Raw genomic sequence first — 17468 nt, forward strand, 5'->3', positions numbered from 1 at the left:
GGGCATCTCTTTCTTTGTACATACTCACCTTTTTTTTTGGCCTGCAAAGAAACTGGCCACAGTTCTGCTTCACCCCTCAAAAAGCAAAGGGCCAGCCGAGGCACAGACCACGTGTTGTCCCCACTGGGGCCACATGAAGACACTGTACTGAGGAGTTCCTTGCCTACCTGCACAAGCAGAGCTCTGTCGTGGGACTGGCCTCCTGCAGAACATGCCTGCCCTCCCCTGAGCAAACCAGAGCTCCCCTTTCCTTTTTGCCTCCGTTGTTGCCAGGGTCAGTACAAAACCAAGAGCAAGGAGAAAATGCTCTTGAAACTAAAATGAAAAAATACAGAGGGCAGTAGGCAGATAGCCTTACCAGTGACAAAGGCAAACGCAGAAGTTCAGCTGGGATTTCTAAACCACCTTTGCAAGAGGCAGGAAAAAACGACTGGAGCGAGCATGTATCCATGGAGCTGATGCCAGAACACCCGGTTGTGCCTGGCTGATTACTGAGCGATTAAAGCTTGAAGGGGGGAATCTCCTTCCATCTGCTGCATGGACTACTGCCTCACTGAAAGGGAACTGGAATTTCTCCTTTGTGTTGCTGCACCCACTCTGAGGACTCCCTGAGTCTCCAGGACACGATTCACAAACACACAAGGGTCAAAAGTCCCAAGCTAACGTCCTGTAACTGGACCAGGCTGAGGTGCCCCTGCTTGCTACAAATTCTCAGCTTTTTCTTAAACTAAGGTGGTAATGAAAGTGTCGTGATTTGTGGGAACAGTGTGGTCCCCTGTTTTCTGCTGTTGGTGCCGTGTAAACCTGAGCTCTCTTTCTTCAGACTGTCAGGATATAGATACAAATGTATTTATAAGATTTCACTTTTGCAGCATAGCACTAAAAATAGCACAATACATCATTCATAGTACAGGTCTCTCTATTCTCTTATCCCACTGCTGAAGAAAGGCAGGCATAATGTTATCAGCTAACTGTCCTCCTCCCTCTTCCAATAAAGCAAGTTTTAGCTACCGGAGTTACTATCAAGGTTGAAATCCCCTTTGTTTTACAACATGTTCATTGCCTAGAGGGACTGTCATTGCCCAAAGGGAGCATAATGTTCAAGTCTCATTGAAATATCGTAAGTAATACCAATAATAAGGAAAACAGAATTCATTAACAAAGTCACTGCCCATAGCTATGTACTCATGATATACGGGAGTGGTGTTCAGAGCATCAATTCAACAATACTTTAAGTCAGCGCTCCCTTGACCCACGCTGATGAAGATGGACAGACAGGTTAGACAAGATTATGCCTCCAAGGGTCATAAAAATGTAGAAGTTTCCCAACTGCAAACTGATTTTTCAAAGACAATTACCTGCACAATTTAACCAGACAGCCATTTATGCCTTCCAGGTTTCATATCGTTAATGTTTGTTTCCTCTTGGATTTTTGCTGTTTCTCCTACACTCGCTTTTCTTTTTTTTTTGCCTCAGATACACACATTAAAAAACCACTCTCACACTTCTTGTCCTATGTGATTTATTCCCAAGAAATTAAATTACATTTTTATAAGCCTGTGTTACCGCAAATGATAGCTGAAGATTTGCTGAAAAAATTAATTCCTGATCTGTTGCCATGAAGCGTCCTCGCTAGCACTGTACTGACTCTGTCTTTCAAAACCAGATGGAAGCAGTCCAATGGTATGATTAACTTCTTAGTCCCTGCAATTTCCTATTGCTCTACTTGCCCTAGATTTCAGGATTGACCTCCTGCTTCACTGCAAAATGCACAGTTGCTCAGTTTGATAAATCACATGAATACTTTTTTGATCACAGTTATCTACTATTTACTACATACCCAGTGAGGTTAATCATATGCTGAGGCACTTCATATGCTGCACACATATACACTCTTCTTCCCAACAGCACTTTGCATATTCTTCATGCTGCCAGCCAGCAATGGGACCTGTTTTCCCCTTACTAACATGTGAAAGACCTCAGACCTGCACCTTGTCTCTTTTTCCCCCCACGTTAATTCTGTAATTATCCACACGCTGATTCTTAAAAAACGTAGCAAGCCAAAGAAAATACATAAGAAATTGCTAGTCAGACCTAGAACGGATTGTCTCCCCTCAGGTATCTTTAGGGAGCTATTGAGAATGCATGGGGCTGTCCATAGGGAGGTGGGAAATGTTTGGCTGTCATGATAGCAAAATACTATCACTTCCTTGAAGAAAAAACACATCTTAACTTTTCTTTGTCTTTCTCTAAACACCAAAGGAATTTCAGTATTTAGTATAGCTAGCTGGGGCTTAAAATTGCTAAAATTCCCTGGGACATCTCTGCTCCACCTTCTCACGCAGCACTGCAATACATCCAAATCACGTCTCTGGTGCTATGATAGACCAGCTCTAAACAAACACCAGCAACAGTCAAGGTATGGGAAAACATCCAATAACGAACACATGAGCGCTACAGATCTTGCTCACAAGTTAAATAAAGGGAAATGGAGTCCCAGTTTTAGAGAGATATCTACTCCTTTTCACTCCAAGCCGTCCACACAGGCTCTTCTTTTAAAGACCCTTTTCACTAATTCAAAAGTCTCCAATACTGAAAATAGTGTCCTATATACAATACATATCATTAATCTTCCTCCTTCAAGTTCTCTAACTAGGAGGGCTGAGAAACTCTAGACCATTTCTGCCACAAAACATAGCAGCAGTCACCCTTTGCTACCCTGTACCGTGTGGGAGGGCTGTAACTGTGGGACACCAGTGTTTCCAAACAGCCAACCTTTCATGTAAGGCATAAATGATGAAGCCGTATCTCCTGTGGGAGGTGTTCTCTTTTTCCTCGCAAAGATAATCCAGAAAGTTTAAGCAACGTGCTAACGCTGTGAGGGCCGTGTGTTTGTTTCTGTGGCGGTGAACACCGTGCGTGTACACTCTTCTCCAGCCAACCTTTGCCTCCTGCAGAGCCCATGATCTCAATTCCATCATTCTCTGCTGGGACCCAGATCAGCTGTCCCAAGCCAAGGCTTCCCCTCGGCTGTCACTGATTACCCAGACCTGTCACATGAAGCCTTTCTGGCCAGCCAGCTAGCTGAGTCACTCCGCTGATAAGCTGACAACGTAGCTTCTCACGTGGAGAAGGTCTCATGGTGTGAAAGGTGATGTTATCAAAAAACTCAGTCCAACACAAACATAAGTATGTGAGTGACACAAAGCACATGAGTGTTTTTGCTAGCTGCCACTGGACTATTTACTTACTTCAGGGCATCACAAGTTCAACTGCTCCGCTTAATCACAGCTCAAGCAGATACTTGAGAACAAGAAATTTTTGGCTCCGTCCACCAAAAGTTTTAAGGCTGCTTGGACAGCTGCCTTCCCTGCTTTAAGTGATCTATTAAAAGTCCAAATTGCCTCTTATTGTTGCCTTAATACTTTACAGGCAGTCCCTCCCCAGGCCTCCTAACCCAAGTGGTGTATCTCAATGTGGCTTTGTCTGAAGGAGAAGAGCCATGCTACAGATCCCACTGGACTAATCCTCAATCCTGTGGCTGCTTACAATGTCAGGGGAATGGACTCGATTGTCCCAGGTCAACCTTTTCTGTTCGATTATCCTTGCAGCTGAGTGCTAAATGCTTGCATGCACCCACGAGAGGCGGTGCAGCAGCACCTCTGCTTGCAAATGTCTCTCTCTCCACAGATGTGGGGCTCTGCTGCTTTGCATGACCTGCTGCTCGGCTCCCCGAACCCTTCACCACTCCAGAGGACAAGAGGGAGTATTTGTTTGCTCTTCAGGTTCTTAAGTGCAACTGGCCAGACCCATTAGGGTAAACCAGCTCATGCCTGGCACAGCCTGCATTTCAATGTCCTAACCGTGATCAAACATGGACAGACAAGGCATGGTTACACAGAAATGCAAAGTACTATCCCTTCTGCCCGGCAGGAAGGCGGACCGAAGCTCAGACAGGCTGTGTAACTCACAAACCATCATGAACGGGGCTTGTCTATACTGCCAAATGGGTGTTAGTTTTGAGACGCCTTGTCTATCAACAGCCCAAGATGGTAAATCAAAAAGGTTTATCATAGCCTGTACTTAACAGCTCAGGTCTGGATGACACGTATATATTAACCAGGTGCTGAGTGTAAGCTAGTGAGTTGGACTCTTTACAGGACTTATCAGCTGGCATGGGCAGGCTTGCCAGCACTGCTGGGCTGAGCGGGTTCAGCTCTCCCTCTGCCGTACACACCTGAGCTGAGGTTCGTGCGGGCACAGCTAGCAGGGTCTGCCTGCGTCCTCCTGCCTAAGTACACAGAAAGTATAACAGACCACAACTGTGAATTAAGCATGTCTCATAAGTACCACCCAAGCACCGCAGTGAATGAGCTATCTTTCCCCTATTACAATGAGAGAGGAAATTCAGCGGTGGTACAACACTTTCCTCTAAGCATTCAAAACTCTTAGGCAGACCCACTTGGCCTACACTACAGCACAGAGAAATAAAAGCAGCTAGGGGAATAAAAGTGCCCTAGGACCACTGTAAATCTTTACTTCATGGAAAGTCTTATCTTGCACATGAATATGAGCTGTGAGTAAATTTAATGTGTGGATTAAGTACTGTGCGGTCTCCCTCATGGTGGGCTTTTCAGCCTAAAAAGAACAAAAGAATAATAATGAGTGTTGTGTTTGGGTATGATTACAACCAGCTGTAATTTACAGCTGGACATTCTCCATTGCAAATGTATCCAGCAAGCAAGTGCTTCTGGGTTAGTGGAACAGACTGCAAAAAATTAGCTTTTAACTTCAGCCTTAAGGTCAGAGTTCTGGGACCATGGGAGTCAATACTAAAATCTATTTAGCTCAGTGGGATTAAGCAGGTTTAAGACCTGGCTTAACCACACTGCTTACTGTTAAATAACAACAGAACACACTGAATATTTTAGTTACAGACATTTTTCTTCATTTGAAAGCTATTCAGGCAGTGGATATGAGAGTCGGACAATTGAAGATAGGCTAGCACTGTACCATTAAGGTATATGAGTTAAGTTCTTGCTCTTCTCTGTCCCAGAAACTGAGCAATCAGTATAGTTAGACCACTTTACTGAAGACCACAATAAAATTAAAACCAAGCTGTGCTGTATAAACACCGAGGGTTTTTCATGAGAGAATGAAAAGCTAATGGGGCCAGTGCATCTTTCCTGACAAAATAGTCAGTGCATGTGCAGAGCAACCTGTCTTCTGGAAGCAGAAAAGCTGTTTCAGTCAAGCTTCTGGGTCACTAATCTTTGTGTTTGCACATAAATCTGCTGGGGGTTACTGTGTCATTCTGAAAACAAGGCTGAGTGCAGTACACTAAAGAAACCAATGGCTACAGGTTTAAAAACTCTCCCTTCCCTCCCCCCCCCCCCCGCCTTTCAGTTTAGCTAACTGTTACCTTTTTAATAGAACCTGAAAGCAAAAACTGAAACAGGAACTGCTGGAGAATATTTTTCAGAAAAAATAATGGGTGAAATTACTGAGAGCTTTATTTAAGCTGCCATCTCCCTTGGTGCTGGGAAGTGCTGGTGTGTGACAGGGAGCTCGTAGTTGCTACTGAGACACAAGTAATGAGCAGCAATATCATAGGCATCCTCACTTTAGCCAAGACCAGACAGAAACTGCCATCACAGTGTGGGTTTTTGGCTCCCTGCCCTCCCATTCACTCGCTGCAGTGAGGCTACAGGCGGCAGGGAGGCACCCGCAGCCTTCCCAGAACCCCCTCCAGAGGGAGGGGACGAGGGTGCCCTGACGGCTGAATGTTTGCAGAGCAGGTGGGAAAGCTGTAGTCTCCGGGCATGCTTTTTGGGGCAGACAGGGGACTATCTCATCATAAATACCAAATCTGAGGTGTGACGGGCAACATTTCAGCCCTTTTGCCCTGAGGACGAGGGCAGCCTGTGCCCAGCTCCCTCACCACCCCTGATGAGGTAGGGACCATCTATCCATCATCGCCACTTTTCTTTCTAGGGGAGACAGAAAGCACAGTGAGGGGTTTGGGGCTTGTTAACTACCTCCAGGGGCACTTCTGCAGGAATGTTCCTCATTCAGCCCAGGGGAAGGATGCTGAGAAAAAACCCCCACGTTTTCTTTGGTCACCCAAAAGAAAATTTTACCCCCACCAAGTGCAAAAGCTGCTTTGCCTCGGGGGCGAGCCTGCACACCTCCAGGGAGAGGAGCATAATGCTGACTCTGACTCCTCTTTCTTTTTGCATTCATCCCTGTTACAGCAAATACTCATATGCCCTACAACCGCGCCAGCGATTTCACCCACATCCCATACGTTTCACTCCGGAATTTTTTTCCTCAAGGGGGGGAAAAAAATTCTAAACAAAACGGTGTTTGTAAACTTGGGGGGGAAGGTCGATAATTTTGGCGGTCTTAGCCTCCGAGCAGAGAGAAATGTTATTCATCCATGCACAACATATAATTCAGTCTAAGTGACAGGCTCTGCTCTGGAGAAATCCTGGCCTGAGCTGGCTTCCAGAGTCAATTACCGCTTATTCCCAGGGAGGCGGGGGGCGGGGGGCCAGACGGAGCAGAGGGGGCTGCCAACAAGGCATGGGGAAATTTACTCTGTGTCAGCCTGCATGACACAGTACCTCATTTGTGGATAAATGTAAATCTGCTAGTTCTTTTTCACAGGCACTAAAATGTACAGTCTCTCCTCCCCCTTCCATCCCCCCGTTCCCAAAACTGGAAAAGAAATCAGGACCGTCTTAGAAAGCTACCTTATATTTCAATCAATCCTCTTTCATAAAAGTCATTTAAGGTAAATACCTGTGCAGACCTACGGCCCAACTATAACATTTACTATGGCCCAAATCCTGAATTCCTCACTCGGGCAAGTTTCCCATTGAAGTTAATGGATTTTTGCTTGAAAAAGAGCGGAGTAAAACCTGAACACTGCCTAAGGATTTGGTCCCCTGCTTATCTGCCTGGAGCACTGCTGCAGTTCCAGAAGAAGTGAAAAAATGAATTAAATTCCTCCAAAATACCAATCCCTCAAAACTTAAGGTGTAAAAAAGGGCATTGTTTCTGTGCATAAAACGTACAGGGAATCTCATCAAAAGAAGAGTAATTCCCAGGGAAAGGATTTGGAAAAAGTCAAAAGAGAACATCTCGGAATAAATGAAGTACTTATTGCTGAAAAATGAGCTCAGATATATCTCAGCAAACTCTAAAGCTCAGAATTTACTGCATCATTCATGCCTTCTCCAGTAAGTTTCTTATCTCTCGTTTGGTATCACAACAAGGGATTCTGCATACTCTGTATGAAATACAAGACGACTGTGATTTTTGCAGTAATAAACTCTACACATGCATGACAAATCCAAGCATGCAAAATGTTTAACATCCCAGTTCACAGATACTTTGGGGACAAAATCCGATTATGAGTTATATGCCACAATAAATAGGGCTCAACGTTTCATAAAGCAATTTATAGTTCATAAAAATGACAAAATGTACCTGTCAGATAGAACGCGGAGAGCAGATCTCTGTGCTGCCTGCTGGAAGAAAGGGCAGAGATGTTTATTTTATATTCTGACTTGAAAATTACGAGCACAATCAACACTTTAAAAAATGCGTTACACACATTTTTGTCACGTGTCCAAAATGTTAAAGTACAAGCAAAGTAGCAGAGAATCTATAGTCAAATGGACATTCCAGCCTAGTAAATGTAAGAACACTTTGTTAAGTATGCCATAAACCAGAAGATTGTCAAAGCACCGCACGGTATTTGAGGTCTGAACTACTCTGTTTAGACGATTTTTTCTGCGGGTCCCTGAAAACTCGGCAGGGCTCGGTTCTCTGCCTTCCCCTCTCCCCGCTTCCGCACTCCCACTCCCTCTCCTTTACCATTAGTCTCCTCCCATTCTTCCACAGAAACAAACATCACATATTTGGTTCCTTTTGCGATGAAGCCTGTAGCTATAATTATAAATTTTGCAAAGCTTGCCAGAGCTGCTGCAGACTTTTCATGAGCGCTGCCATGTTAATCTGCTGGCAACTTTTGACTACACAGTACAGGATTGACCTGTTGCTGGTTTGCTCCTCAGTTTTTGCCTAGTACAACTCTTTGGATGGGATGGGGAAGCATGGTGCTTGTTCTTGTGTTAACCAGCAGTTCTGGGAATAGAAATCGTAGCCTCTCAAATTTAATAGGACTCCCAAGCCTATCCCTGAGCTAGTTTGCCACTTTATTATTATTATTCTTTCCCCTCCTTCAATCACTTCAAGTGGTGTGATTCGTGGCTTCGGCACAGTAACCAGCTGCTAAGCAAAGATGAAATCCATAATGTTTTGAAAATCTACTTTAAAGCCTCCATTCTACTTGAAGCTGCCCAGAGCGTCCCCTTCCCAGCTGTACCTGTCCAGGCTGTGCCTCACCTGGCACAGAAGGGACACAAAGCTAAGCAGTACGGAGAGTCAAGGGGCAGGGAATTAAATGTCAATTTTCTCTTTGCAGTTATCAATAAATTTGTTTTTGAAACCATTCTCCCCGGCTTCTCAGGCTGCTGGGGGTTACGTCCCTATCCCTGAACAAGCCGCACAGCTTGCAGGCATCCCGCTCAGCACCGGAGAGCATGGAGGTAACCTTTCTGGCTAGTCAAAATGCTGCTGACAAGCTGCAAAGAAAAACTTGATAAAACCTGACTTGCAGTTGCAGTTATGAAGCATTTCACAGAAAGGTGTGAAAAGATCCCGAGTGGATCCCTGCAGATCTGACAGGAGTGCAGAAATGCTTTGGGAAGGGTTTCTACTTGATTTTGGAAGCAGGATTTCTGCTCAGGGAACTTTCTGGAATAACTTGGGCCTCCTGGGTTCCCTGGGGAGAAGTAGTTTGCTGTGTATCACATACCAAATTGTGAGGAGACAAGGGCTATGCCGAATCCCCTGTGGCTGGCATGGCTCGCAGGAGGGGTTTTTCCTTAGCATTGACTTTCTGCAGTGGGAAGTGGGAGTGTGCCCATGGAATGAACACGCTGGTTTTAGTGTCAGGAAAATAATATGGGGAGTCTGGTATTTTTCACTGTCTCCAGTAGGTCATCCTATTTCCACACGCTTTGAATACAACCCTGTCCATGCCATCCAGGCCACTGGGTACAGGGCAGGCCTTAAGGGAAGCAGCCACTCTCCAGTTCAGCAGGCTGGCACCATTTTTATTCTCTCCTCTGCAAGGGGCTTGTTGTGACAATTTCATCCCACTTCTTGTACACAAATGCAGGAGAGACCCAAAATGTAGGTCTTATGGCTTAATCTCTTATTTAATGCCCTGGGCCAACGCAAGTTCATCTCCTCCCACGTCTCATCACCGTCACTAGCAGGAAGCTATGTCCATTTTGAGTTTCAAGCTGCCCAGCTTCGATGCTGACCCCTCCGCTGTGTTATGGCTTTGCCTCCAAAACTCAGGAGCTTCCTCTCACTATCAGAGACCTCTTCCATGGCCAAGTTGTGTAGACACCATTCAGGTCGCCTCTCCTTCTTCTCTCCCACCAGCAGCCAGGGCTAGTCTTTCCCTCACAAGCAGCCACTACATGGCAGTGCTGTTTAAGCCACTTTTAATGTTTCCCACTCTTGGCTCAGGCCACCACAGGTGCTCATGTGGTTGTGCAATGCAACGGGTTGGAAAACTGATCCAGCTGAAAAATAAGACTTTTCTGTCTTTTTTCCTTTTTCTTTTTCCCCCAGGTTATTTGCAGACTGGATCTCTTCTCTGAGCTGCTTCCCCAGGGAGAGGGTGTCACATCGCAGGGTGCGGTGTGAGGATGGGAACGGGTCTGTGGGGGCAGCGTGCAGCGGAGACCCTCACTGCTGAGATAAGGGCATGCCTGCCAGTGAGGTTGCTTTCACCTGACATCGCTCTCACTCCCTTCCAGGGTGCTGCAGAGCACTCCCGGAGCAAGGTACGCGGTGGCTGCAGTAGCCAGCGGGCCCTGAAGGAGACAGGCTGCTCTGTAGCCACAGGCCTCATGTACCTTACAGAGACCTCAAGAAAGCAAACATGGACTTTGGTGACACTAAAGGCCCCTAACAGGGGGATGTGAGGTGCATATCACTCTTGTATTTCCCTAAAATCCCTAATTTTGAGAGAGGGAGAAGAACTGGATACTTTCTCTTCCAGTCTCGATGAAAGCTGCCCTCAGGAGGGAAGAGGAGAGGACTCTCATCAGCGCTAACCAAGCCAGGCTGTGTGGTGTGGGACTGCAGCCTCAAGTGCCGATCTTCAGTTTCCATCTTGGTACATCCAGTTGTTGACCGCTTTGAAAAGGTGATCCATTCTGGGCAAGAAAGTGGGTTCAGATGACAGGCAGGGCAGCAGAGAGAAATGTACAAGTAGTTTTCAGTGAGATAATTCTACTTTTTCAATTAGTTTCTCATTTTAAGCCCTTTAATAAATGTCCTTCTTCACCAGGATGCAGTGCAGATTGCATGGGGCACCTCACTCTTTGCTTGGTGGTCGCATATTCTATAAATGAGACTATTGATTTCTTTCTTACATGGTTTCAAAATACAACTGTGTTTGCGTATTTGTGTGACCCTCTGAGTTTGTAATGGCCCCATTTCTAAATGATGGGGGAATAAGATCCAGTCACAAATTTATTCTTCCTCCCTGGAGAAACAGGTCTATTGCCTGCAATGAAAGGCAGTTAGCAACTATCCGGCAATTTTAATTCTAGCCTATATTGCTCCCCTCTCCTGGAGAAAGTGAGCTGTTGTAATTAAAAGTAGTTAGCAGTTCCCTAGCAAGTATAAATACTTGCAGCCACTAATTACAGTCTGCTTTCTTGTTCCCCTGCGAGAGGACTGGGCTGCTTAACTTAGGGGGAAATATCTGCCCTTGCTTCTCGCTAACACTTTTTTTGTGACCCCATTCAAACTCATTCATGAATCCCCATGGAGGGTCATGACCCATAGTTTGAGAAACTCCTGGCTAGAGAAACAGCTTTCTGTGATTTATTATGTTTCTAATATGCTGATATTATCTATGTAACAATGTAAGCAAAAGGGTGGTACTTAGTATCATATACTGCCTGCATGACTATTTTTTTAATAGCTTGATTTTGATTGTGCGATTTAATTTGCATTTTATTTTACATCGTTAACAACTTTACTGAGGCCAACTCATCATCCATCAAGAAAAGATGAGAATATGTTCTACAGTCTTTATTATTCCTGGAAGTAAGTGACTATGCTGGTTACAGAAATTAGGGATAAGAAATAATTTTGAAGTTTGATATTGCTGACAGAATGTAAAGATTTCTAAGACTTACCACTAAAAAGTGCTTTATGGGAAGCTTAATATTCTCTTGATAAGTGATTGAGTTACACTTTGATGTGTTCACCAGTAATGAGTATAAATCCTGAATTTTCAGTTCTTGGTAACTTATGGAGGAAGGTTCTCCTTGATATGAACACGGATATTGAAGGTCAACCCACCACATAATAACTTTAATGATGAGTAGAAAGCAGAGAAGGGAAAAAAAATAATCACTTAGGTGACTCGGGTACTTGGGCTTGAGAAACCAGCCACAGTAAATGAGGTGAATTACTCCTTTTCACTCCATCAAGAGTTGTAAATTACAGGATACTGGCTGGTTAGACTTCTTTGTCCCCCACCTGAGTTGGTTATAGATACATTTAGGGCAGAGTTTCATTGATCTGCCTATAGTTCATTAATCATTCATGAGAGATTCTACTTGTACCCCAAGACTACTGGGACAAAACAAGTTTTCGTCCAGCAGTAATCATGTTCAGGTTCTCAATCTCCAGAGATTGCATCTCCTTTCTCCATCCTTTATTGCAATGAGCCAGAGCTTGGGAACATAATCAGCAGATATTCAGGTTTCAGTGTGTGTTAAATGAGCTACCAAAATTACTTGAAGTGTCACAAGTTGCAATCTGTTGTTGAAGGGAAATCAAAGAGGAAATTAAATACTTTCATTGTAATTGGGACTGAGCAGCGAGCTAGTTCATTGTAATTGGGACTGAGCAGTGAGCAGAACGGGTTGAATACAGCTATTGAGCTGAAGATACAGGAGTGTTGAGAGTGGTCCCCAGAAATCCCTCCTTTTTTTTTTTTTCTTTTCTTTTTTAATCTGGTTGGAGTGGAATTGCTTCATAAACTGCTGGGCTTGCAGGCATTTTTTGGATAAGAAGCAAACGAGAACTACTGCAGAATATTCTGCTGGGCTTGGAACAGTGTCTTGGAGGCACTGCAGGCTGACTGTGGATACATTTTCCTATACCTCACCCACAGCACGCTTTGGCAAATAAAAGACAATAAATTGACCGTTGGCAGATTCAGATATTTTGTTTACCGTTTTTCCTGTCCTGTGGATTAATCGCTGTTATTGTGAGAGAGCTCAGTTACAGCAATTTTATGGAGTTACACCAGTTATACCAGCGACTTCACTGAGATGGTGCAGGTGTACACAAGGTGAGAATTTGAACCATTTCTTTGGTGACAGTGTAACAATACGTACTACCTGTGCATGAGTAAATTGCATTGCTTCCAGAGCATCTTGTTTGTCTTCCTCGGGTGGTAGAAGTAGTTCCTCGGTAGTTCCTGGAACTCCGCAGTGAACCATTTATGCTCTAAGTGAGCATCTCCCATATTAGCAACCACCCAGACTGCTGGATGCCACCCTGTATTGGACTGCAGTTAGTGAGCTGTAGATGCACTTTTTCCAAGCCAGGGTTAAGGAAAGATGTCATTACTATATACTGCCATTTGGGAACCAGACCAGAACAAATACTTTTATATCTGTCTTCTTTCACGTTTCACTCTTCGTATGCGTTCCATGTTGATTCTGTTTTAATTTCCTAAGGTTTTGTTTATTTTTAGCTTAAATGCAGTTTATTTCTAAACTAGAGAAGCCAGGAAGAAAATTTTGCGAAGGGCACAACCTGACTGCATGCCATAACTTGGGCCATGGGACTCTCCAGAGTTTTTTTTCTACTTCAGATCTGGGAGCAGTTGTGGACCTAGAGCAAAACTTCTGGATAATCCTCTTATGGTGAACCCACCTCAGTCCAACCACATGCATGGTTTTTCACCTTCCATGTTAAGATGTGAGTTTAGTCCAACTCTGTTTATAGGCACCTTCTTGCACTGGAAGTTATACCTTTGCCTGTGAGACGGAGCTGCCTTCCAGCCTCACAGCTCTGCTCCCTGAGCAGGTGTTTATAGACTGTGATCAAGCCAGCCACCAGCCTTGCTTTAGACAAGCTCAGTTCATTGCATGGATATCTTTCACTCCAAGGCATGTTTTCCGAAGGTGTTAGGCATCCTTCTCCCTCGTCTTGAAACCCTCTTCAGCTTTCGGCATTCTCCTTGAAGAGTGCAGAGCTGCGGAGTGTTGCAATGATGCTCTCATCAGGGCTCAAAACAGAGCTAATGAAACCCTCTCGCATCTACAGACTTGCCCTGTTTAAACGGCCCTGAGTGTCTTGCGGCCACAAGAAGTTGCCCGAGGAGCCCAGGTCAGGCAATTTATCGTAAGTGATTCCTAATGTGCCTTCTCTCACTGCATTATTCTGTACTCCTCACTGTTCCTAGGGGCTTTGTTTGAGGATTTCTGAGGGATTTAAAATCACTTGTAAACTGCAGCTTGAGTGTTTCTCTGTAAATTTGCAATATAAATGTGTGAAGGTGATTTTCACTGTCCAGTTGATATTTATTTAAGATTTACAGGCTGTAAGACTTAAAAGGGTCTCCCTTCCTTCCCCTTTTGCAGTTGGTTATCATCAGAGCCACATCTTTTAAGAAACTATAAAACCCTTTCTGGATTTCATGATTTCTCCAGGCCTTTCAACACCTCGGTATTCGTTTTTCACCCTGGAATTTTATTATTATATTTCTGGCGTACATTGTTCTTTCTCCTCTGCTTTGCCCATTAATCCTTATTAATCTTCAGGGGCACACAGTCTAGTGACTTGAACATGGCACCTGGGAGTGAAAGACCCAAGTGCTAATCCTGGCTTTGCAGCTGACTTGCCATGTGGCTTCAAACAAGCCACATCTCAGTCTCAGTCTCCCTGTCAATTCTACAGAGATAATAATTCTTGCTTAGCTCTACCTAAATACCTCTCAGGGGCATTGTATTAAGTAGTTAATACTTGTTAAGTGATTTGGATCTCCAAATTACTGTATAATCAGCATGGGTATTAACCATACAGAGAATTTTATATATCTGTAAATGTTGAGTCTTCTGTCCTGCATCTGTTCAGATTTCTCCTGCAGTCTTGCCCCAACAACCACACAGGGTTTCAACGCAGATGATTTAACTTTAAACTTTTTCAGTGGAGACAAGCAGAAGGAAAGTCCTTGGTACTTTACATTAATAAAAAGGTTAATTTTCAATGACACTGGAGGAAGGTCTCAGTCATTGCAAGCGAAGCAGCGGTCACCTTGGAAAACCTCCTCTGTCTCCACAGAAGTAGTCTCCTTATCCAGGAAAAGGTAACTTGGTTGAAGTGCTGCTTACACTTAGGATATCACAGGCAAAAAATGTCAGTGTTGTGCCACAGGCTTTACAAGATTTACTGGGAAGTCTGAAAGCTCAGAAATTAAAGTAGAATTTTTCTAAAAGCCCATATATGTGAAAATAGGGGAAATAGGGTAGTAACTCTGCCCAGGGAGGTGCTATGTCAATCGACTATGATGCATTTGTTGCTACCCAAGTATCTGCTTGGATTGTGCTAGGAAATAAAAAAGAAGATGGGGGATAACATCCTAAGTTGATTGATATCAGTGGCTAAACTCCTGCTGACTTCAGAGGAGAGAGATTTCATCCTAGGTGCAGGAGAAATTGTAGCAATGGTTCCCCAGTCCCTTTTTCTTAAATTCTAGTTTTGATGGATTGGCTGCTGGCTCTTTTTGCTTATTTCTCATCGTGTTCTAATATAGCTGCTACTCCCTTTATAATGCCCTTTTTTTTCCAATTTATTTTCTTCATTCATTTCTTTTTTATTCCCTTCATCCCTTTCCCTTTTCATGTTCCTTTTGTTTTCTGACATGCTCTCAGCTGCCTCTTTCTCTGCTTCTGCTGTCATCCATCTCTGTGCACCACATCTCCTTCACACAGCTCCTCACGCTGACACCACCCCAGCCTGAGCTGAATGGCCAAGGGGAGCGAAGTGAGCTTGGCCTTCTGCCTTGCAGAGAGCAACAGGCAGCTCCTAGAGAGGCTGGGAGGCTATGCTGGTGTGTGTGCACGGACACGCGTGTGAGAGAGACACAAGCGGAGTCCCTACAGCATTCCTCACTGCCTTCTGCTTCCCTTGCACAGGGGAAACCTGGGCTGATGCTAAAAACGCACAAGTTGAGAGGGATAGATGGGTACAGCGACATAAAAATAACGGAGCGGGATAAGCTACCACGTGCCCTTCGAGCTTCTGAACGTGTCGGGGGTATGTTCCCCTCTTAGAGCTTGTAATAGCTGCAATACTACGAACGACACTAATTTGTGCTCTAAATTATTTGTGACTGCTGGTTATTTAACCGTTCTCTTACAGGCACGCTGGAATGAATTTGCCTGAAGGCAAACAGACGCTTTGTGGCCACGCTTGAGTGGGGCGAAGGCTCAGGCACGGTGTCTGGCTTCAGCGAGGGCTCTCTACGGCAGGAGGAGCGGCGCGTGGGCTGAAGGGCTCACGAGAGACAGGGACAAGGGAAAGCCAGCCTGGAGATGTGGGGCCTAATCCTTCTTTACGCCCCAAATTAGCCAACGCTGCTGAATTGATTGCATCAGGATATGTTCCCATGCCAGTCAACGTAGACGTTCGTACATTAATTCCAGTTCACAAGGGGATAAAAAACTAACCAAAGATTTCAAGAAGATGGGGTTAAGGAAGTTACAGTAGATACAGAGAGAAACTGTTAGACTTGGAAAAAGGTGATACCAGTGGAAAAGGGCAGGCTTTGGAGATTTATTAGAGCTAAAACTTAGCTTAGTCACGGCATCCACATGAAGAGACAAGGAAGATGCCCTTGTATTTTAAATTTATTTTCCAGTCTATTTTTAGAGGTTTGCTACTGAGGAGCATGGAGATCAGAGTGCTGTGTTTCAATTTCCCCAAATTTTGTGCACGTCCAAGAGCCAAGATGATCTCTAACCTTTTTCACTGTCATTCATGGTGGTGGCATTCAAATTTAGAGCTTGATCCTGGCTGTCAGTGCATGACAGACACTGAATCTGATTTTGTAAGATAGGCAGTGATGTGAGCCAAGTTTGGCAGGACAAGACTGAGCTCTTATTATGTTTCATCTGACAGTTTCAGTGAGGCAATCTTGGTCTTCTTGTCACGCCTTGTGGAAGTGCAAATTTAGATGTCACAGAGATTTTAACATCAGAGCTGGCAAACCACAAAAAAAGCTTGGCTCAGCTGGCTTAAATCTTACTCTGGATTTTGGTTAAGTTGGATACCAAAAGGCTTGCTTCTCTAATACACAGGAAATAATGGACTTACCCAAGTTAAGTAAGGCTGTCACAGTGGCTATTCCTCCAGTCTAAAAACACACTCACATTAGAGTGACAGAGGGCTGAGCAGAGCATTTGGATTCAGTACAAAACCACCTGCGGTTCCAGCCATTCCTTAACCCAAAACTTAATTTTTCCACTTTTGCTTATCTCCGCTTTGTGCAGTTTTGGTTGCAGTCAGACTCGCATGTGGCCAGACTTCATGAAATAAGTTTCCTGTGCTCAGTGGAGTGAGAAACTTCTCATCAGAAAGATATTTTTTTTCCAAGTTTATCAGGGCATTTTTTGAGAGAGAAATTCATTTGCAGTGATGATGCAGGCTCTGTGCTTTTTTTTCCAGGGCTGAATGTTCCCATCTCCTTTTTCGCTCATTTTCCCTTCTGATCAAGCATCAAGTATGGCATTGATGAAGAGGTGAATAAAAGGGAGCACAACACTAAAGTGACTTAATGTCGTTAAAATATTCGGACATGGCATATGTGAACGCAATTAGCACTGCCTAAAAATAGTTTTAATGATGAACAGGGCTATGCAGTGGCGTGTTATAATTTGCCCAATATAACTCTTCTCTCTAGACATACCTGACTGCGCTCTGCTCGGCTGATCTTCGACTTCAGAAAGCGTCGTTCTAATAGAGGAGGTCTTATGGAAAGAAAGCTTGTAGCTGCTTTGCCCCTTTTTCAATTTGTATCAAAATTCATTACAGATGGCTTCAAATTAGCTGGAATATTACATTTCATATGCAGAAGTAGTGCTTATAAAGACCCTACTAAAAATTATTCCTTCTGGAAGAAGGTGGACATATGAACGTTCATTTCAGGATATTTTTTTTTCTCTTTGTTGATTGTCAGTCCCTATCCAGAGGCGAGAGGGAAAAGTCCTACACATTATTAAAAAGATTGTCTTTATTGTCATTCTTTCTCATTTGTTTCTGGCTACCAGTAAAGAAATGAAACA

At 44.1% G+C, this 17468-nt stretch overlaps 1 protein-coding gene across 1 annotated transcript in view; it reads right to left on the reverse strand.

Annotated features, from left to right (window-relative positions):
- The window catches only part of AFF3 (ALF transcription elongation factor 3), a 333696-nt gene that overhangs the window by 69683 nt on the left and 246545 nt on the right, over positions 1-17468 (reverse strand). The window contains exon 10 of the mRNA XM_076328910.1: positions 7495-7535. Coding sequence (XP_076185025.1) covers positions 7495-7535 — 41 coding nt within the window. The remainder of the gene's footprint in view (positions 1-7494; positions 7536-17468) is intronic.

Source organism: Aptenodytes patagonicus, chromosome 1 (genome assembly GCF_965638725.1).
Source record: "Aptenodytes patagonicus chromosome 1, bAptPat1.pri.cur, whole genome shotgun sequence".
NCBI lineage: Eukaryota > Metazoa > Chordata > Aves > Sphenisciformes > Spheniscidae > Aptenodytes > Aptenodytes patagonicus.